At 39.4% G+C, this 23,537-nt stretch overlaps 1 protein-coding gene across 2 annotated transcripts in view; it reads right to left on the minus strand.

Moving 5' to 3' along the window:
- The window catches only part of zc3h3 (zinc finger CCCH-type containing 3), a 205,114-nt gene that overhangs the window by 63,324 nt on the left and 118,253 nt on the right, over positions 1 to 23,537 (minus strand). For both annotated transcript variants that reach the window (XM_052023588.1, XM_052023589.1), the window contains exons 7-9: positions 22,801 to 22,959; positions 21,665 to 21,734; positions 5,801 to 5,932 (exon numbers count right to left, since the gene is read on the minus strand). In XM_052023588.1, coding sequence (XP_051879548.1) covers positions 5,801 to 5,932; positions 21,665 to 21,734; positions 22,801 to 22,959 — 361 coding nt within the window. The remainder of the gene's footprint in view (positions 1 to 5,800; positions 5,933 to 21,664; positions 21,735 to 22,800; positions 22,960 to 23,537) is intronic.

The raw sequence follows: 23,537 nt of genomic DNA on the forward strand, positions 1-23,537 counted from the left end.
TTTTGTCTCTTTTAGTAACCCTGCCCTTCCTTCTTTCCACAGCAAATTTTGCCACTCACTCTTCACAGGCAAATTCCCCTAACAAACCAGCAAACTTCCCTGCAGGGATAATGTTCCCAAACCTGTGCAGGTCCTACCATCCCCAGGTCAGTCCCAGTGCCATGCCTCAGCAATGTCAACCCACCCACACCATATTTTCAGTCTCTCATTTATTGACATTATCCTCCTACTTTTATACTCAATTTCCCATGGGACTTGTAGTCATCCTAAGATTACTACTTTTAAGGTCCTGCATTTTAAGTTTATTCTCAACTCCCTGTGATTTGTTTGCAGAATCTTATCCAAGCCATTGAACATACAAACAAAGAAAATAGAGCAGCACGCCCCTCAAGTCTGTGCACCACGCCCCCCCCCCCACCCCACCCCCCAGCCTATTCAGTATGGTCATGGCTGATCTATGCTGGGCTCAGCTTCTCTTCTGTGCCAGCTTCCCATAATCATTCAATTCCTTGATCTTTAAAGTATTTATCTATCACCGTTTTAAATATATCTAATGATCTGGCCTCCACCACCAACACAGACAAAGAATTCCAGAGATTCACTACCCTCTGACGAAGAGACTTCTACGCACCTTAACTTTAAATAACCACCCCCTTAATCTGTAGGTATGTCCTCTTGTTCGTGACTGCCCCACTAGTGGAAACATTTCAACACCTATCCTGTCAAACCCCCTTAGGATTTTATATGGTTGAGTAAGCTCACCCCACATTCTTCTAAATTCCAAAGACCCAAACTGTCTAGTCCCTTTTAATAGGACAACTCTCTCACCCCAGGAATTAGCCTGGTGAATCTCCTTTGGACTGCCTCCAAGGCTACCATATCTATTAAGTAAGGTGACCAAAACTGAGCACTGTAATCCAAGTGTGACCTCACCAACACTCTGTACAACTGTAACAAAATCTCTTTATTCTTAAATACCAGCCCCTTCACAATTAAGCCAACAATACTGTTTGGCTTCTTAACTCCTTGCTGGACCCACCTGCTAACTTTTTGTTATTCAGCGCTAGAACACCTAGATCCTTCTGATAATAATCCAGCTTTCAATTCCTCTTACCAAAGTACATGACCTCACATTTGCCAAGTTTTCACCCAATCGCTCAATCTTTCTACATCTCATTGCAGAATCACAATGTCCTCATCACAACATGCCCTTCCATCTATTTTCATACTACCACCAAATTTGGAAACTTTAATACTTCATTCCCGCCTTTAGATCATTATTGTAAATAGTAAACAATTGAGGGCCAAGAACCGATCTCTGGGGTACTCCATTAGTTGCATTCCTCCAGTCTGAAAAGGACCCATTTATTACAATTCTTTGTTTTCTATGTGACTGCCAGTTTTCAATTGATGCCAACACATTCCTCTGACACTTTGGGGTCTTAATTCATGCTTTTTGGAAACCTAAATGCACTACATCTACAAGCACCCTCTATCAACTCTCCCTGTCACATCTTCAAAGAATTTGAGCAAATTTGTCAAACATTATTTACCTTTCATAAAATCATGTTGACTTGGTTTAATTATATGAAGCTCTCCTAAATGATTAGTTATTGTCTATTTGATTATTGACTCGAGCACCTTGCCAACAACAGATGTTAAAATAATTGGACTATAGTTCCCTGTCCTCTGTCTTCCTTTTTGAACAAGAGAGTCACATTGGCAGTTTTTCAGTCTTCTGGTACCTGCCCAGAATTTTTCAAGATTTGAAAAATTTCAACCAATGGGTCCACTATCTCTGCAGCCATTTCTTTTAAAACCTTTGGGTACAGGCCATTGGATCCTGTTGATTGGTCTGCCTTTAGTCCTGTGAGTTTCTCTAATACTTTAATTGCTCTTGATTGGGATTTTTTTTTAACAAGTTCTTCTCCGTTATTTGAAACTAGCACATATCTGCAGAATCCTCCACGGTGAAGACTGTTGCAAAAAATTGATTTAACACAGCTGCCATTTCTTTGTTTCCTGTTATTAATTCACCAGCCTCATACTCAAGAGGTCCCACACCTACCTTCTTCCTATTTATATATCAAAGTCAAGTTTGTCATATGCACAAGTACATGTATGCACAGGTGCACTGAAAAACGTACTTGCAGCAGCATCACATGCACACAGCATCAGATACAAAACATTCACAAGAAAATCATAAATTATACACAATTTTTACAAGAAAGAACACAATTAGAACAAAAAAAAAGAAAAAAAAAGTCCATTGTAGTGCAAAGTGGTCATAGTGTTGCTATACTGAGGTACTGATTAGGGTTGTGCAGTTTGGTTCAAGAACTGAATAGTTGAAGGGAAGTAGCAGTTATTCAACCTGATGGTTCATAAAAATTCTTATGGTTTATTTTGATGTTACACATGTTCTCTCTCAAAATCAATTTTCTCCCTTTTTATGAGTTTTTTTTAAATCTTTTGCTGCTGGATCCTAAAACTTTCCCAGGCCTCACCACTTAGTATGCCCTATTTTTCAATTTAATATTATCCTTGATCTCCACTGTTAACCACAGACTGTGCCTCTTTCTCATGGAATCCCTCTTTCTAATTGGGATAAATTCCTGCTGACTGTTATGGACCAGCTGTTTGAAATATCTACCACTGTTTATCTACTAATCTGCCTCTTAGCTTATTTTCCCAGTCCACCTTCATACTATTATAATTGTCCTTATTGAAGTTGAAGACAGTGGTTTGCTCCTGTGGAATTCTATCATATTGTGGTCACTACCTCTTAGGGAATTTTTAACCACAAGATTACATATTAATCCTTACTCATTACTCATGACCAAATCTAAAATAGCCTGTTCCCAGGTAGGTTTCATAACATGCTGTTCTAAGAAGCAATCCCTGATGCACTCCACAAATTCTTCTTCTACAATACCCTTGTCAATTTGGTTCATCTAATCAATATATAGAGCAAAATCTCTGCAGTTTCCTTCAAACAATTCCTAGATATTTCCCCAGACATGCTCTGCTGTATAGAGAGGTCACATCTTGCAGGCCTATGGACTACTCCCACCCATGTCTTCTTACTCCTACCAGAATGATTTTACATTACCATTCATTGCCTCTATATCACAACACTGCTCTAATACCTTCCTTGATTACAATGCTCCCCTGCCTCCTTTCTCTCTTGGCCTCTCTTTTGGAACAATGTATAACCTGAAATATTGAGCATCCAGTCCTGATCACCCTGCAACCATGCTTCCATAAATGCTATTAGATCATACTCGTGTGCCGCTATCTGTGCTGCAACTCATCTATCTTACTGCAAATGCTACATGCATTCAAATAAAAGCTTTCATTTTTCTTTACAGTTTGTACCAGCTCTGGATTTGTCTGGATCTGCATATTTTTGTTTACTTTTCTGCCCCAGTCTGTCACATTTTGCTTGTCAATTTCCCCTTCATTATCCTGTGCCACCATTCTCTCACTTTCTCTTGATTTATTAACTACCCCATTCTTGGAGCACTCCCTCCTCCTTGATTCTGACATTGACCATTACCTTTGGCTATACAGCACCGCCACTCCACAGCTCCTGCACGACAGAATGTTCTGCTGCCACCCAGTGCAATCCTTCATGTAATTGGGTCATGATTATCAAAAAGGAATGAATTGTTGAGGCAAATGGGGTTTATCATTATACAAAAATCTATATCCCTGGTGCAATGAAATAATGCAGCACCAAAGATCTTCTATTTCTTACTACAACCACTTAGTACTTAAAATATATCACACATTTCTATTGATCCAAAAAAAAGAGATTTTCCTCATTTGAATTATGGAGCTACTTAGTACTTTTATCAACCAAGCACAATAGCAAAGATGTTAGCACACTATAAGAAAAAGCGGTTTTCTCACATGAGACTGAATTGCATTATCCTCACAAATGCCACCTCAAGAACTATCCAATGTATTGGGGAATCAGACGTCAGGCCAGAGAAAAGAATGGTAATGAATGGTGACTAGATTTAGTTTGTTGTTAACTGAAACATAACTAAAGAATGGATGCATGGATAAGGATCACTGGAACATCAATAAGATCATGCACATTTACACAGTTGCGGATCTCCACCGTCACCCGAATAAAGTGATTTAACAACAGCTCCAAGTGCTAATCTAATGTTATAATCAAAGTTATTCAATCTCAGCACCAAGGATGGAATACAATTCCAGTCATTGTGCTCCATGGATGTGTGAGAGAGAGCGAGTGCGTGAGAGCGAGAGAGAGAGAGTGAGAGAGCGAGATTTCAAGAAGGTTAAAATAAAAATGCTGGAGATGTTCGCCAGATCTTGGAATCACACAGGATGGAAACAGTCCCTAGGGCTCAGAGCATCAACTTCCAACCCCACCCTCCCCAACTCTCACCATTCTGCTGCCATCCAATTTACAACAGCCAATTAACTTGTCACCCAGTACATCTCTGCCAAGTGGGAGGAAACTAGCACACCTAGGCAAAACCCATGCAGACAGAGAAAGAATGTGCAAACTCCACACAAACACCACCCAAGGTCAGGATTGAAAGCGGGTCTCTGAAGCTGAGGCATTAACTGCTGTGCCTCTGTGCCCTGTGAAAGGGAGCCTATAGTGTTACCGACCTATAACGTTAACTTTGTTCCTCTCTCTACAGATGTTGCCTGATCTGCTAAATATCACAGATTTCTAGCATCTGCAGGTTTGTTTGAACAAGGTTAAGGTGACAGTGAAAATTAAAAATAACTACAGATGCTGGAAGTCTAAATAAAAAAAAGGAAAATGCTGGAAATACTCAGCAGGTCAGGCCGCGTACTCAGCAGGTTAGCATAACTACTAAAGGGGTATGCAGTGCATTATTGGTATTGGTTTATTATTGTCTCTTGTATTGAGGTACGGTGAAAAACTCGTCTTGCATACAGATCATACAGGTCAATTCATTACATAGTGCAGTTACACTGAGTTAGTACAGAGTGCATTGAGGCAGTATAGGGAACAACAGTAACAGTACAGAGTAAAGTGTCACAGCTACAGAGGAAGTGCAGTGCAGGTAGTCAATAAGGTGCAAGGTCACAACAAGGTAGATTGTGAGGTCAAGACTCCATCTCATCGTATAAGGGAACTGTTCAATAGTCTTACCACAGTGGAATAGAAGCTGTCCTGGAGCCTGGTGGTATGTGCCCTCAGGCTCCTGTATCTTCTGTACCTAGATTTAGTCTAGTATGTTCATAGGAGGCCACTTTCAGTCCGCTTATTGGAAAATTTGTATGCAATATAAGCTACAAATCAATTCCTGATAGATGCATATCCATAACATTCCCATGGCCTTTCTTGTAAAACCACAGCATGAATTTTAAAAAAAATGTAATTATTTAATATAGGTTAACAGTTCTTCTAAAATTGTGCTTTCCCACGAAGGTGGGGGGTTTATTGTGCATTTACTAGTCCATTATTAGGATTTGACATTCATTAGTGCTTAAAATGGGACAGTATTTCACTTATCAGCATTAATATCCTGTATCCTTGCAATGTACTGTATTGCTGCCACAAAACAACAAATTTCACGGTGTACAAGTCAGTGATAATAAACCTGATTCTGAATATCCATTGAGCTAATAAGCAACAAGTTTTCCTACCGTATGTGCAAAAAAAGACACGGAACAGCACAAAGATTTTAAAAAGGTGTCTTCTTTACAACAGCCAAACCAAAACTTTTAGTACCTGAATAGTACTAACAAGTGAACTTTTTTTTCCTTATTCATTATTATGTACCTTTGCTCCTAGTGGACAGTATCCCTTCAGAAAATCTTGGCAAACTTCTGCCTTCCTTGATACATACACGTGGCTGTAAGGACAGTTATTGCTGCTGCAGATTCCTTTGAGGTAGTAAGAGCAAACAGGCATCTAAAATACAAGCAGAAAATAACATTGAGCCATGTATTCCAATTTCTGATCAATGAAACAAAATAAAAGGTAAACAGCGATCTACATATGGCCAACTGGCTTATTTTCAGGTTGCTCTGTTTTAAGTACTGTACCTGCTCACACTTCAATTATTTCCTAGCTCTCCTTAAGTGAATGGCATCCCTTGGGATTTGAAAGTTGCAATTTTTATTGAACATCTGCATAGATACATTATCTACCAACAAACAAGTGCTAGTACTTACTGTAATCTGTTTACTGGAATGTACGTAGACTAGTGCTATGCTATCAATCAATTTGGTATTACAGAATATCGAACAGAGCTTTAATAGACTTAAGTGCATATCAGTAATGCTGCTTTAAAATGTTCTAGGATCATTGAATTCTTTCCATCTACTTTGGTGACCTACTGCATCATTGTGACACATAACTGTACAGGTCCAATTTCACATGAATTCAGAAAATGAAAATTCTACCACAATTTTCTATAAAACACACAAGTAGTTCAGAAAAAATGCTTATTCATAGTTTACTGGGGGGAGGGGGGGGGGGGAGGATAAAAATGAGTAATCCTAGAGCTATAACTTACAAGCAAAAGCTCTTAGCTATGAGAAAAATACAGTTGGGCCACTCATAAGTTAGTTCAGGAAGCACAGTTAGAAATAATGGGCAGTGGAAATCTTGATTTCTCTCCTGTTGATGATGAGCTAATTGAAAATTTTAAGGCTGGGGTTAACAGGTCTCAGCTTTTGTTTTAGTCTTAGGTTAATGTTTTCAAGGAATACAGATTTAGGCAGTCAAGATACAAATCAGCCATGATCCACCTGTATGACACAACAGCCTTGAATTATGGTCAACTCTTGTTCCTTGCAAAAAGTGATTCAAATTTTCAGAAATGGAGTAAACAGTCAGTTGTGCTGCAAAGCTTCTGGATAAAATGTTGCCTTTTTCTCCATTACAATTCTTCTTCAGGGTGATAAAGAAATCTTGCAGTGAACCTCCCTATGATATCAAAAATTACCAAAATATCATAAAGTCCTGTATTAATCAAATACATATTAAAGTAGCAAAGGCAATAAATAAGTTGATTAAGAAAGCATTTCATCTGATGGTTTTTATTATAATGAGTAACTAACATTAATCAGAAGCTGCATTCCTATCTGTGAAAGAGATATCAATACCATGATATCAATCAGAAAAAAAGTTTTTCAAACAACTAAACAGGATAAGCTTTTTCTTGGAAAGCTGATTGATTGATTCATTTGAATTAGGCAAAGATAATCTCCAGATAGCTATAGGTTCATGGTGAGGAAGTTTTCAAGTCAGTGGCATTGTGCAAATTCGCAAGACACAAGACTGCTGACGTAGGGGAGCAAGTTTAAAGCTCTCTTCATATTTTCTCTTGGAAAAGAAATCAATCAGTGCTCTCAAATACCCGTTGCCCTCAATTTGGATTAATAATAGAAAAGATAACCAAATGTAACACATATATTAAATGGGTGTTAAGTTATTAAGCTTAATATTCTGCTTTACTTTTTAACCTTAGAAAAAAATAGATTCTACACAGCTAACAGCCAGCTTTGAAAATTCCATTTTTCATTTCTAATGTCAAGGTGAAGTTAGAAAATTCAATATTTCACAGATCACAATTGAACAAAATCATACAACAATGTCAAACTTGGAATAAATGCTCTTTTCTAATTATCACATTCAGTGAGAGTTCGGCAAACAACAGGATTACTTAAAGAAGTTTGAATCTTCAGAATATGTGTAATTAACCCAATGCCCTCAAGAGGAAAGGCTCTTCATACCTCTGATAGCAAAACAAAGGAAAATCACACAAAGCCTAATTCTTTACTTTCATTTTATTCTGAGGGTATACCTTAAAATGATTATGATCAGTTGAGAAAGAAATCTGTGTTTGAAAATTTTATCTAATAAAAGTTAACAAACAGTTCAAAGATCAAAAGGGTCCATGTGATAGCATGTGTATCTTGTTGTGAAATGGTATTCTGTCTCAATTTGTGAATTTAAATAAACTTTTCAGGAAGAGGAATTACATGCAAGTCAAACCAGAAGGATGCAGCAGGCCCCTTCCCCAAGAAAAAGAGTGAATCGGTTGGCCTTGCACAATAACCTAGCAATTTTCTTGAAATTCCAGTATTATTACACAAATGAATAGTTATTTAATAATTTGTTATGCTGAGTTTTCAGTCTGAATTCCTGGTATTATAACAAATATTTGGAAAATCAAGCTGGCTCGGTGGGAGCCAATAAAATTATCTTGAAGAGGAAGAATTGAGAGAAGACAGAACAAGAGAAAAAAGAAAGCAAATCAAAAGGACCTGAGCAGATGGAATTTAACTCAGATAAGTGTGAAGTGTTGCATTTTCATTAGTTAAACCAGGGCAGCACTTACACAGTAAATGGCAGGGCTCTGTTGTAGAGCAGAAAGATCCAGGGATACAAATAAATAGTTCCCTAAAAATGGCAAAAAAAGTAAGAGGATGGTGAAGGCACTGTTCAGCACAATTGCCTTCATTGGTCAGGGCACTGAGTACAAGAGTTGGGACATCATGTTACAACTGTACAAGACATTAGTGAGACCACACTTGGGAGTACTGTATGCAATTCTGGTCACCAAACTATAGGAAGGATATTATTAAACTGGAGAAGGTGCAGAAAAGATTCACAAGAATGTTACTGGGCTTGAGTTATTAGGAGAAACCAGATAGGCTTGGAGCATAGGAGGCTGAGTGGGACCTTATAGAGATATACAAAATCATGAGGGGCATAGATAGGATAAATGGTTACAGTCTTTTTCCTAGGGGGCAGGAATCTCAAACTAGAGGGCATAAAGTGAAGCTGAGAGGGTAAAAATTTAAAGGGGACGCGAGAGGCAACCTTTTCCACACAGAGGATGGTGCCTGAGGAAGTGGTAGAGGTGGGTACAATTACAATGTTTAAAAGGCACCTAGACAGCTATGTGGATAAGAAAGGTTTACAGGAATATGGGCTAAATGTAGGCAAATGGCACTAGCTCAGGTAGACAACTTGAACAGCATGGATGGGTTTCCATGCTATTGTCTTTATGACTCTAAGATTATTTAGGAAGAGTCCACTGAGAAGTTCCTGAAGTTTTGGAGATCCTCTCTACCTGTTCATGAACATTGAAAATTAATTTGCAGGAGAAGACAGCAGTCTTTGGCTGCTAGAATGGAGGTTGATGGAGCTAAAAAAAAACCTCCTTCATCCAGAATTATTTAATTAGAAGAATTCCAGCCAATTACTTCAATTCTTTGTTACAGGTTGGGTCAGTTTGCTCTCTGAGAAATGATATTTTGATCATTGTTAGTCTTGCAGTGTCAAAACTACAGTCTATAGTCTGTAGGTGTGAATAACAATCCTTGTTAAAACAGTTTTGATTTGAGCCCTTACCTCTTACTTGACCAAGATTATCTGTTCAAAGTTGATGGGTCTGGTCTTTTAAGAAAGAACCTCATTAAGATAAAAAAACTAATTTGTTTGACTGTTTGAAGTGTTCTTATATGAAATTAATTACACAAAATGAGTGCTTAAACCAAGAAGTGTTGGTGAGTTTTCCAACTTTAATTGTATATAGGGCTTCAGGGTGCAAGTAAATGACCCATGGACACAAAAAGATTAGATGTCCAGCTCTAAACCTTATTTAATCAAAATTTTTTGCGACTATGCTGCTTAAACAAAGAAGAAAAACTTCTAACATCAGTTTTTTTTTACAGCTAATTTAACAGTTTGAGCGTGCACACATTTCTTAAAATGAAGCTGTAAACAAGAAAAACTTGGACTGTTATTTCAATTAACTTGCATTATACCCTTTTGCAATGAGACATCAAATGTGACGACACTGCTTCCATTAACAAAAGGTTCTGAAGCCTTTTCTCGCCATTATAAAGCACTTATACAAGAAAATCAAACATAGAAGCTAATGAAGCTGAACATAACTTGAGGTCCTAAATTGCACACAACTGAATTTTCAAGCTCTATCACAAGGGAAAGTGCTGATTCTCCATAAGCAGGAGAGAGAAAATACATAATGGTGTTCAATGGTTTCCGTCCTTGCTTTCACTAAACTACAGAACAAGCTTATCCATCTGTGCTATATATCCTGAATTCATCAGTTATAAACAGCTGATTTTTGAGCACTGATGATGTTAGAGACAACACACATCTTTTCTGACAATGAGATTCTCTCCGTTACTTAGAGTGAGCTACAGTGGTCTGAAACACTGAGAGCTGAAAAGTGTAATGCGATGTGTGGATCAGGAAGGAGGGGCCACCTTAAATGGAAATTTGTTAAGGTTAGAAGGCTGGGAGGATATTGGTAAATTGATAAATTGGTTTATTATTGCTACATGTACCGAGGTACAGTGAAAAACTTGTCTTGCATATGTTCATACAGAACAATTCATTACAATAGTGCATTGAGGTAGTACAAGGAAAAACAATAACATAATGCAGAATAAAGTGTTACGGTTACAGAGAAAGTGCAGAGCAGGTAGACAATAAGGTGCAAGGTCATAACGAGGTAGATTGCAAAGTCAAGAGTCCATCTTATCGTACAAAGGAACCATTCATTAGTCTTATAACAGTTATCCTTGAGCCTGGAAACACGTGCCTTCAAGCTTTTGTACCTTCTGCCTGCTGGGAGGGGGGAGAAGACAGAAATGTCTGGGGTGGGTGGGGTCTTGGATTATGCTGCCTGCTTTACCGATGCAGTGAGAAGTGTAGACGGAGTCCATGGAGGGGAGGCTGGTTTTTGTGATGTGCTGAGCTGTGTCCACAACACTGCAGTTTCTTGCGGTCATGGGCTGAGCAGGTGTCATACCAAGCTGTGATGCATCCAGATAGGATGCTTTCTATGTTGTGTTGATAAAAATTGGTGAGGGTAAAAGGGGATACGCCAAATTTCTTTAGCCTCCTGAGGAGGTAGAGGTGCTGGTGAGCTTTCTTGGCTGTGGTGTCAACTTGATTGGACCAGGACAGGCAATTGGTGACATTCACTCCAAGGAAGTTGAAGCTCTCAACCTTCACAACCTCAGCACCGTTGATGCAAACAGAAGCATGTGCACTGCCCTCCTTCCTGAAGTCAATGACCAAGCTCTTTTGTTTTGCTGACATTGAGGGAAAGATTGTTGTCGTGACACCATGCCACTCAGCTCTCTATCTCCTTCCTGTACTCTGATTCATCGTTATTTGAGATTCAGCCCACTACAGTGGGATCAGCTGCAAACTTGTAGATGAAGTCAGGGGAGAATCTGGCTACATAGTCATGAGTATATAGGGAATAGAGGGCTGAGGACGCAGCCTTGTGGGACACCAGTGTTGAGAATAATCATGGCAGATGTGTTGCTGTCTATCCTTACTGATTACAGTCTGTTGGTCAGGAACTCGAGGATCCAATTGCAAAGGGAGGTGTCGAGTCCCAGGTCTAGGAGTTTGGAGATGAATTTGCTTCGAATTATAGTATTGAAGGTGGAGCTGTAGTCAATAAACAATAGTCTAACGTAGGTGTCTTTACTGTCCAGATGCTCTAGAGATGAGCATAGGGCCAGGAAGATGGCATCCACCGTAGACCTGTTTTGGTGGTAGGTGAATTGAAGTGGGTCAAGGTTGTCTGCGAGGCTGGAGTTAATGCATACCGTAACCAGCCTCATGAAGCACTTCATGATGGTGGATGTCAGAGTCACTGGGCGGGAGTCATTAAAGCATGTTACCTTCTTTTTCTTCAATACTGGGATGATAGTGGTCTTCTTAAAGCAGGTGGGAACCTCAGATTGAAGCAGGGAGAGGTTAAAAATATCTGCAAATACCCCTAACAGCTGATCTTCACAGGATCTAAAGCCAGGGATACCATCTGGGCCACATGCTTTCCACGGGTTCACTCTCTGGAAGACTGATCTTACATTCTCAACCATGACTGTGGGTTCAGGTGCATTGGAGACTGTCGGGTGGGTGACGACATTCCAATCCTCTTCTGTTCAAAACGTGCACAGAATGCGTTAAGCTCATCGGGAAGGGATGCCCTGTTGTCAACGATGCTGCCCGACTTTGTTTTGTAGCGCATAATAGCGTGCAAGCCCTGCCATAACCGACGGCTGGTCTGGGACTCCATTCTGGACTGGTATTGTCTCTTGGCAGACTTCAGTAAGGAGTGTACCTCCTGGTTCATCCATGGTTTCCGGTTTGGGAACACCCGGATTGTCCTCTTTGGTACACAGTCCTCAACACACTTGCTGATAAAGTCCGTAACGGTGGTGACGTACTCATCTAGGCTGAGTACTGAGTCTTTGAACATGGACCAATGTACCGACTCAAAGCAGTTGTGCAGAAGCTCATCTATTCCTCAGGCCAGCGCTGTATTGTACAGTACAGTACTTTCTGTACTGGATCCTCCCGTTTCTGTTTCTGTTTGTATGCAGGGAGAAGCAGCACAACCTGGTGGTCTGACTTACCAAAGTGAGGACGGGGGGGGGGGTGGATCAGTAGGCATCTTTGATGGTTGTGTAGCAATGGTCAAGGGTGTTTGGCCCCTGTATTTTGGTAACACAATCTTGAAGTCGGCCTGATTGAAGTCACTGGCAATGATTAAGAGGGCCTCAGTATCCCATTTCAAAGCTGTCTAGTTCATTGACTGCAGTCTTCATGTTCACCTGGGGTGGGATGTGGACTGCTGTCAGGATAGCTGAAGAGAACTCTTGTGGCAGGTAGTATGGGCAACACTTTACCGTTAGATATTCCAATCTGGGTGAGCAGGAACTTGCCAGGACCATCACATCAGAGCACCAGAGCAGTCACCTCCAGCTCTAACTTTGCCTGAGGACGCCATATGATCCATCTGGTGAATTGAGAAGCCCTCAGGTTGTATGGCGCAGTCAGGCGAAGCAGGTGTAAGTTACGTTTCGGTGAGACATAGCACACAGCAGACCCTCAGTTCTCTTTGGTAGGTCAGCCTTGCTCTTAGTTCATCAACTTTGTTCTCAATACCTGGACGTTAGCTTGTAGTATGCTGGGGAAGGGGGTCTTAAATCCGTGCTGTTTCAATCTCACCTACAGCCCAGCCCTCTTACCACACTTCTGAGGTAAATGGCTGCATCTGGTCAGTCCTGGGAGTCCTGGAGTGGAGCCACCTGGACTCGAAGGTAAGTGACTGATTAAGGACAGACCTGGAAGAACTGGAGTGGATTCACCTGGACTGGAAGGTAAGTGATTTCTTCTGGTCAGACCTGGAGTGGAATCAGCTCTCTAAAAGATTGAGGCAAGGGTAATTCATCCTAGAGAAAATGTCCTCATTCAAGGGCAGATAAACACTGAAGTGAATGCTTAATTAAGAGGAAATTATCTCCTAATTACACCGTAATATCTACTACTTCCATCAGCACATGCAAAAATAAGATGCACAATCTGGGTCTTGTGTCTGTATTATTTGATGAATCTATTATATGAACCTGTTTCAATTTGTCCTGGATTTCTTGCGAGTTCAACAAAAAAGGTCAGGAGAGAAGCATAGATATTAAAGAAATAGAGAATTCACATTTTATATAGTCAAGCAAGATCTTAAAGTCAAGGAATTGTACAGCACAGAGATGGGTCCTTCGGCCCACCATGTCCACGCTGACCTTTTTGCCCAAGAACACTAATCTTATTTCACTGCATTAGATACATATAATGCTATGCCTTGCCTATTTAAGTGCCTGTCTAACTGTCTCTTAAACATAGTAATTGTATCTGACTCTAACATCTTCTCTGGATATCAACCACACTGTGTAAATAAAGTTTCCCCTCAAATCCCCTTTAATTTTCTCTCACCGTGAACCGATGCCTTCTTGTTTTTGATACACTTACCATGGGAAAAAGGTCCTATCTACTCTATCTATGCCTCTTAAAATTTTGTATCCCTTTATCAGGCCACCCCTTGCCTCCTTCGCTCCAGAGAAAACAAGCCCAAACTATCTAATCTCTCCCCATAACTAAAGTGTTCCAATCCACGCATCATCCTAGTGAATCCCCTCTGCATTCTCTCAAACACAACCACATCTTTCCTTCCTGGCTATTATAGGTAGTTCTGTCATTGAGTCACTAATCCTAATCATACACTAATCCCACTTTATTCTCCCCACACTTCCATCACCTTCTCCTGGATTCTACCACACCTACCAACTCATACATCTTTGGGATTTGGGAAGAAACTGGAGCATCTAGAACAAATCTACACAGTCACAGGGAGAAATGGCAAACTCCATACAGACAGCACCAGAAATCAGGATTGAAATTTGAGTTGGTCAGGTTGTGAGGCAGCAGCTCTACTAGCTACACCACTGTGTTGTCCCTTTTTGCCCACTGAATCCTTTGTCCAACTGAGTTTGTGCCAAATATCAAGCACCCATCCACACTAATCTTAAAATAATCCTGCTTTATTGGTATTATTGTCATATGTACCAAGATACAGTGAAAAGCTTTTGTTTTTCGTGCCTTCCAGGCATATCATTTCATACATAATTACATCGAGGTAGTAAAAAGAAAACAGAATGCAGAATATAGTGTTTCAGTTAGAGAAAGTACAGTGCAGGCAGACAAAGTGAGAAGGGCTACAATGAGATAAATTCGGAGATGAAGAGTTCACATTTGAGAAGTCTGTTCAAGAGTCTGATAACAATGGGATAGAAGCTGTCTGAGTCTGGTAGTAGGTGTTCTCAAGCTTCTCCCCCCATCCCCATATTCTATGATTCACCTGCAACCTTGGGGCAATATATGGTAGCCAATTAGCCTAACAACTTTGGGATGTGGAAGGAAACTTAAGAGAGCCTAAAGGTAACTCGTGGTCACAGGGAGAACGTGCAAACTGCACACGGATGGCACAGGAGGTCAGGACTGAACCCCGGAGCTGTGATTCAGCAGCTCCACTCACTAAGCCACTGTGCTACCAGTGGTTGAAATTGCCAGTGTTCAGCCCCTGATATTGCAGCATCCCATTTTCCACGAATGTCCAGTCAAACGTGGAAGTCCTGGAAGCAAAAAAATCAGCTCTGGTTAATAATGGTTAAAATTTGAATTGTGGGATTGGACTCAGGAGTAGGGGTTTGTCTTCATGAAATTCCATACAGTGTATATTTCAGTTTTGAAATTTGTGTCCTTGGAGCTATGAAGTCAAGTCAGAAGAAATACCAAATTTGGGAGCTTTCTCAATCATAGAAGGCCAAATCCATCAGCTTGCTCTGTTGTTGAACTCCACATGGAGCTTAAACTTGTCAGAATTCCCCAGTAATAACACTGGGAATTACCTCTCAGATCCCATGCCAGGTCAGATCTATTGCAAGATTCCAGAACACTAATTTCTATAGCTATTGTAAATCAAAGATTTAGCAGACAAATGATCTTAATGTTGTTAATTATTTATTAGTCTTAAGTATTTTGGGTTAATTTTTTTTTCACAGCTGAGAGATTACACAAACAGGAATCAAATAAATGCTGTTCAGCAATTTTCAAGTGTTGATTGTGCAATGAAATATTGGCCACGATACTGAAATAACTTCCTTGTTATTCTCTGAATATCTCCATGAGATATTTTACATCTACCTGATAAGCAAGACATGATTGAGGTTTGGTGTCACTTCCAATGAAATTTAATCCTCCAAAATTGCCCCTTCCAAATTTCCAGGGCCACAAATTTCAAAGCTCAGATACTTGCCAATGGCATTTCATGAAGATGAATTCCTATCCCTTGGTTCAATCCCAGCCATTGTTCCAGAGCTATTTGTAACTTCACATTATTGAGGTTGTAAAGATAATTTTTCAGCTTTTAATACTTAGTTGTTCTTCCCAGGACTTCAGTCATGGCATTCCAGGAGGTTAATGAGTTCATCTGGTGGATTTCTTGTATCGACCACCTGCAGAGATCTGCTGGCCGCCCACAGCTCCACAGAACTTATGAGCTCTCAACTGTCTAGGAAACAGGGTGCAGGAGATGTGGCAGCAATGTTATAGAGGGAAGGTCAGGCAAAGCCAAGCCAATCTGGGCAACTCTATAGACTTTAAGAGAGGGTTTATAATCACAGAGATGGACAACTTTTTCCTTCGTGGTTTCTACTCTGCCTCACACACAGCTTCTAATGTTCAATGCTTTTTGAAAAGCATAGAATGTCCAAAGGGGATAGAATGGACAAGCACCCACAGGCTGGCACTTGCTATGACTAAAGTTTGTTCTGGGCTGGTGGGAGTGGTAGTCATTGTGCTTAACAAATCACTGTGTGCTGCCTACTGCACTATACTGTAAGCATGCTTCCTATCACATTACTCTCTCTATACTTGGAACCATGCTCCATACTCTGGTCATCCTAATTCACCAGATAGCAAGTGCAAGAATTAGGACAAATAACTTTCCCAGCAGTACTATGATCGGGACATCCCTATCATCCAGAAATCCTAATACAGTTTGCTATGCATGCAAGGTGAACTTAGAGCTTAGAACAAATGAATTGCCAATAAAATAGAGTAGAAAGAAAAAAAATGGTGAGCCAGAGCACTGACATGCTCTTCTATGAAGTGGAGTAATTAAAAATAAACTTCTGTGGTAGAGTCAAATGGAAGGAGATGGGAATGGTGCTGTGCTCTGCAGTAGACACCCAGGAATCTGAATGTGGAATGTTAACAAGTTCAAAACACTGGGCAGTGATACACATGCTGCCTAAAGGCTAGGTGGCTTTGCACACTGGTGAGCCGAGAGGGAACATAAAGGAAGCAACGAAGGGTCCAGATGAAGAGTCTTGACCTGAAACATCGACTGTCCATTTCCCTCTACAGATGCAGCCTGACCCTGGAGTTCCTCCACCAGGAAGTGAGGCTCTAAGCACCCCCAAATCAAGCAGTTAGGTAAAGGGTGTTGTCCAGGGGCAGTATCCTGAATGCAATGTCCACAGCAAAGCCCACTGTAAGCTGCCAAACTCAGGGTGCAGTGAGCTAGAGCAGCAGCCATTTCCTCCAGCCAGCTCCCATGCAAAAATAAGGGATTTCCCAGGTTGATCAGGCAATTAGTGCCTACTCTGGGCATCACCACAATGAATTAATCCATTGCAATGAAACCAGTGCAAAGCCTGAGTTAGTAAGGTTTTGGTGCAATGAATCCAATTCAAACTGTTCCATCCTTGAGGGTGGTGCAGTTTGAATTGGATGCAATGCACTTTGACTCCACCCTTTATCTTTCCTCCTCAAGGTATGTCCTCCTTCAGATTTGCTTTCAGGTTTCTGCATTATAACTCAACTGTGATCAGTAGCTGAATGAGCTCCATTTTCATTTTGGGGAGAAGGAAACAGAAGCACATGACTGACCAATACATGGTTCAAGTTGTAGCTGTAATATTCTACTAGTAATTATGCAGGCTTTGCGATAACAATGTGCAAAATCCCTCCACATAAAATCCAAAATATTTCTAATGTGGTATATTTTCTAGTTTACCAACAAAAGGAGACTTGGAAAGGTTTATGGTAACTACTTACACAATAAACTGCTTAAAACTTTGCCAATTTGATTTTACAATGTTTTTTATTATATAGTTAGGAATTGTAAAAAAAAACGAGCTTAGCAAAGGTATTGGCTTTTTGCTGCTTCTGCCTGAGAGCATGATAAATGGCCCCAACTGCAATGCTCTTTGTAATAATGCAGGTTAACGGGGAGCAGTGGAACTGGGAGCAAGGTTGCTGCTTCCTTGAGGCTTCCTGCTCCCATAAGTAATAAATCAAACATGCCGGTGATGTAGTTTGCAAACAGATACCAGCTTTTTCAGAACTGGGGCTAGCTGCTGCTATTTAAACAGAGTGCTTTTAATCACACGGAAGGTACTCAAAGTCTCCCATTTTTCTTTTACGATCTTGCTGCACTGCAAGGGGAAGAGATGGGAATAGAGAGTCATGAAAGTTAGGAAGGAAAATGTAGACTGTCTTGGCTAATTAAGTGTCATCTTTTAGCATTCAACTGCATTTGAAATCCTCCAAATTATGAAGCAGTCCAGTTCTGGCTTGTATAATATCTGGCTTGCAATGGCTATCTTAAGAATTAACCAAATTTTATACCTATTAAAATCTGAGGGTATTCTCTGGTAAATAATTTACCTTATGATCCTTTGAAGCTTATTTACCACATACAAAGCACAGGTTAGGAGTGTAATGAAATACTCTTCTCTTTACTGAATGGAAACAGTCCAAATGACACAAGAACTCTGACACCGCCAAAGATACAAAAGTTCAGTTGATTACATCCTATTTACAAGTTTAGATGCTTATTCCCTCCACCACAGGCAGATCACAGCTGGTGTGTGCATTGTCTTCTGGATGGACTGTAGCATCTCACTAAAGTTTCTTCAGTAACACCTGACAAACTTCTGACCAGCACCACCACTAAGAGGCAATGGGTGCATAGCAACCATTAGGTTTCCCTCCATGTTACACAACTAAACTTGGTCATATATATCATCATTCCTTCATTGTTTCTCTCCCCACAAATGCTACCTAACTTGCTGAACATTTTCAGCATTTTGTTTTAATTCACATTTCAAGCATCGGTAATACTTTGCTTTTGGATCCCTTCATTTTTGTCAAAATCTTGGAACATCCTCACCAAAAATGTTTTGTGATTATCTTCATCTTATAAACTGCTCCAGCTCAATATTATCTTTGTAAAATCATTTTATCTTTGCTATTTGGAAGATTCACTTCATTTTTTTTTACTGCACAGTGATATAAGAAAATAATTCTTCAGTACATTACTGGCAAAACCTTTGTTTATTGTTCATCCTATTGGGATTCGCTTTCAACCAACAGCAGCAAGAAACATTTACCCGTGGGGCAATAGAAAGATATTTAAAAGGCAACTATTGGTTTTAAAGTGCTTTAGGACATTCAGATAACAAGAGGTTCGATATCAATGCCAGTTCTTCTTCAGATGTCTTTGATATTTGTATGGCCTATTATACATGTCTGCTTTAGGGATCACTGTCAATCGATTCAGAAGTAAATGTGATTACTGCTTCAGGAATGAGGAGAAAAAAAGCAAACAATTTAAACATGATAAGAGACAGTGCTGTCAAGTGCAGCTTAGTCAAGGCCGGTCAAGATGACATTTAACTTCCTCAGGTTACACTTACATTTTATAATCAGGGGTTTAAATGAGGTTGTTATTGTAATGTGAGTCACATTGCACACCTATGAATCAGAATAGTCCAAAATTTGTCATTTAGCCTCATTGCTTGGAGAATTTGATTAGTTATCAAATACACTGCTGCTGGCTTTGTTACTCTTAGTTTCGGTGGGAAAATTCAGCTCTATTTCCTGGTCTGATCAATATTCAGTAACTTTTGATAGAACACGTACATAATTATATGAAAGAGTGTAAATAAAGATGGGAGTACAACTGTGTGAAAATAGAGTGCGAAACATCACGTGAGCAAGAGTATGTAAAGAAGAGAAGAGAGGAGAATGGCAGTGGGGGAAATCTGAAGAACAGAATTGAGGCCAAGATCAGATCAATTACGATTTTACAGAATGGCTTAGCAGGTTCAAGGGGTTATATGGTCTACTCTTTATCCTATTTTTTAATGACTTTTTGAGTAATCAAATAAGAGACAATAGAATAGTATTAATGTGTTAGCGCAAGAATAAATGTGATAAGGATTGTGGGAGAATGCACAAGTGCACATGATACAGAATATATGAGAAAGAGCTTGTAAAAGGGAGAGAAAGTAAATATAAATGTGTATAATTATACACTGCACATTGGTTGATAGAAGAACAAAATCTAGCTGATAACTTTCCATTCAATAATGGGTCTTAGCACTTCCTAGAAAAGCAGAAAGAAATTTGGCAATGGAAACACAATTGTTTATTTGGGATTGCTTAAGAACAGTAGATAACACTGGAGTTGTTGATAAAGATAACTTCACATGCACAGTTAACATAGTTATCTATTACATTACACATGGAAATACACTTATATCTGGAGAATATTTTACTTCAGTCCTTTGCTTTTCATAAACATTGCAGGACAACAACAATTACTGCAATGATCAACGGAGGCTGATGTCCAAGAGAGTCACTCTTTACCGCAATTCTCAAAAATAATTATAATTACCTCATGAAAACTGACCAGAATGAATCAATATCAGTAAGTTTATTACCTAAGTGATGGATCATTTTGGGATTCATATCAATTAAGAAACAATTACTTTCCAAGCCTCTTGTCAATTTTCTTTCCTCCTTTCCATAAGGTGCCAACATGTATTCACTATAATGCCAAGAGCAATAATTGTCTTCAAGTAGCTTGTTTTATGGTTGATCCATGCACAAACAGAGTCATAAAATGATGCACCCCATTATGCCTGTGCCAACAGTTATCTTTATTCCTTTTGCTCTATCCACTTCTAGTTATCCAATTCTCTGTTGAAAGTTATTATTGAATCTGTTTCCCTTTCGGATATTGCACTCCCAATCAAAACAAAGCAGTATAACAAATCTTTTTCCCCATGTCACCCGATTCTTTTATCAGTCACCATAAAACAATGTCCTTTGAATTCCAATGTTGTCATCAAAAACAATTTCTCCTCATCTACTCTATTAAAATATTCATTATTTTGAAAACCTTTTCTAAAACAAAAATCAAATCTTTTTAAAAAATCAAACCTTCACTTAAACTTCTCTGCTGTAAGGGGAATATCACCAGCTCCTCCAAGCTCTCAGTGTAACTGAATTCCCTCATCCCTGGTACCATTCTAGTAAATTTTGTTTGCATCCTTTCAAAGGTGGATGCTCAGAACTGAACACAATCCAGCTGGTTTCTAAGGAGGGATTTATATAAAAACATAACTTACTTTATACAATATATATTTATAATACAGCTATTGACTTTGCATGCTGTTTCAATGGTGTTCTCAACTTGTCAAGTTACCAACCAATATACATGTGCATATATTTTATGCTTTTCTATTCCTCAAACCTTTAAAACTGTAACTTTTCAGATTCCAACCTCATTCTTCCTAACAAAATAAATCACTTCATACCTTTTGTGTGAAATTTCACCTGCCAGGCATCTTTTTCCCAACCCATGTCCTCCTGATGTCTTTTACCACCTTATTTCTTTAAATATTTCCCAGTTTTTGGTATCTGCTTATTTTGGAATGATGTCATCTCCCAGGTCTAGGTCATTTGCACATATCAAAAAGACGAGTGGTTCTAATGTTAAACTCTATGGACACCACTGAACACTTTCCTCCAGTTTGAAGACGTTTCACCTCCAATCTGTGCAATTTTACATCCATACTGTTCCTATCCCCTTTAATATTATGGGTAGTTAGTAGGTTATTATCCAATTGCATTGCAGCAGGTACAGCATAGGCACATCTGACCTGGTTCTCACCTGACATATCACTATGAATCATTTTGCAATGATCAGGAGTAGTAACTCTGTCTTATTTTCTCCCTCCCTATCTTAAGGATTCTGAAAACAATTCTTGTGATTGCTTAAGAAAGATTGGCTAACATAGCACAGAGTAGGTTACTTTGATGTGAAAGGTGCAAATCTACAGTGTCAACTCAACCATCCATGTATCATTAAGAAACAAACCTTTTTGAAAGTCATAATCATTCCAAATAATTTCTTTTCATACTAATGACAAAAGGAAAAGGCACTACCTTGTCTTTTGAAACTTTGTGTGAGAATGGACATGTCCCATCAGTTTTCTTACAAGTTCCACGTAGGAATCTATCAAGAAGAAAGTGAAGATTAAAATCCGCCAGGGGGCCTTCAGGTTTCTAATGTCCTAAAGTGACTACTTTGACAGATTCAAAGGAGTGGTCTTTTAACTACACTTAGCTGCAAAGGGTTGAACGAGGAAGGCCTGTCAGGAATGTCCTAGAACTGTTAACTCTAGAGTTAAAAGAGAGGGGTTTCAACAGCAGATGACCTGTGGCAAGGGCAGGACCAGGTGATATTACCAAAATGCAAGGAGATGGTCTTGGCGAAGGCTCGGATATTTAGTGTGATGTTTATGTTGGGGTCAAACATGTCACCAAGATTCAGATGGTGAATGATTCTGTAGCTACTGATCTGCTCAAACTTTGTAGTAAACAAAGGCTAAGTGATCAAGATTTAGGACGTGCAGCTGTAAATGAACTGAGAGAGAATTTCTTTCGACAGATAGTGGAGAACGTAGCTTTGTGAGGGAGGTGCAGAAAGTACCAGGGAACAGGACAGTGAAGTGATTAGGGATGCCTATTTAAAACTAAGATGTTGAGAGCAGTGAAACCTCATAAGAATTTAAGTTTAACAAGGGCATAGATATTGGGTAGGGAGTTTACGTGGAGAGAAGGATTAAAGGAATAAAGTAAGGCAGTGGGGATGAGTATGATGAAATGAGACGGAAGGTCGAAAACACCAAGAACGAGCAGTTTTTTAGACATAGATCCTAAGGTAGGTAAACAGTGAAGAGAGAAATAAAATGAAATCAAGTTGACTCGGAAAAGTACTGATAAAATGGAATACATACTGAGAGCTACTATTGCGATGACAACCGATATATTTCAACATATAACACTGTTTCCAAGTCAATTTGGAGAGGTGAGTCACCATTGGGATTTCAGTGGCATCCTTTTGAATCAGAAATGTGCAAGTTCTAAAAAAGTGTGTGTTTTTCCTCCTGCGCTCTGCTTAATGCTCTCTGTATATTTCCTAGTTGCTTTTTAAAAAATAATTTAACGCATCAATGAGTAGAATAAATTTCACCCAATAATGATTAGCAAAAATTAAATTCATGAATATAGATACACACCTTGTACATACTGCAACTTTTTCTGGATCGTGTATGTAGGGACAATTGTCACCTCGGTTGCACTTGCCAAACCTGTTGTAGTACATACAGTATTCCTTCTTCTTGGATTTTTTCTGCTTGGCCTGTCTGATTATAGCCAAGCTGCGCTGCACGGCACGGCTGTAGGCACAGAACATTTGGTTACATTATAGAAAAATGGAATCTAATTTTTATATTCAATGTTAATTTAATACAGGCAATAGAACCAATTTGAAATAAATGGGGAAACCTCAATAGTAAAATATAACTTGAGTGATGCAGTCAGGCCCCATCTGCAGCACAATGAAAAAAAATGAGGAATCAAAAATCCAATAATACCTGGAAATCTATATCCAAAATAACTGGGCTGTTCTGGCTCAGGAAAGTGGCTGACCTTCTCAGGGGCATATAGGAATAGACAATAAATGCTGGCCTTGCCAATAATGCACATATTTCATAAATTAAAAAAATCTTAGGTCAAACAACTTCTGATGCACTAGGATCACAGAGGGGAGGGGGAAGGAGGAAAGGGAGAGAATAATAAAAAAAAAATCACATGATGTTGCCACTGACAGTTGTACACAGGGAGTACAGGATCATTCTGGCCCCTCTAAAGGAGGTTGACTTTGGTCTGGGAGAAGATTGCCTGCCCAAGATTCATGATTGAAATAATGCACAATGGGCTTAAAGAAGTTTTGGAATAGGAAATTGTGATGGCA

Source organism: Pristis pectinata, chromosome 9 (genome assembly GCF_009764475.1).
Source record: "Pristis pectinata isolate sPriPec2 chromosome 9, sPriPec2.1.pri, whole genome shotgun sequence".
NCBI classification, from domain to species: Eukaryota; Metazoa; Chordata; class Chondrichthyes; order Rhinopristiformes; family Pristidae; genus Pristis; species Pristis pectinata.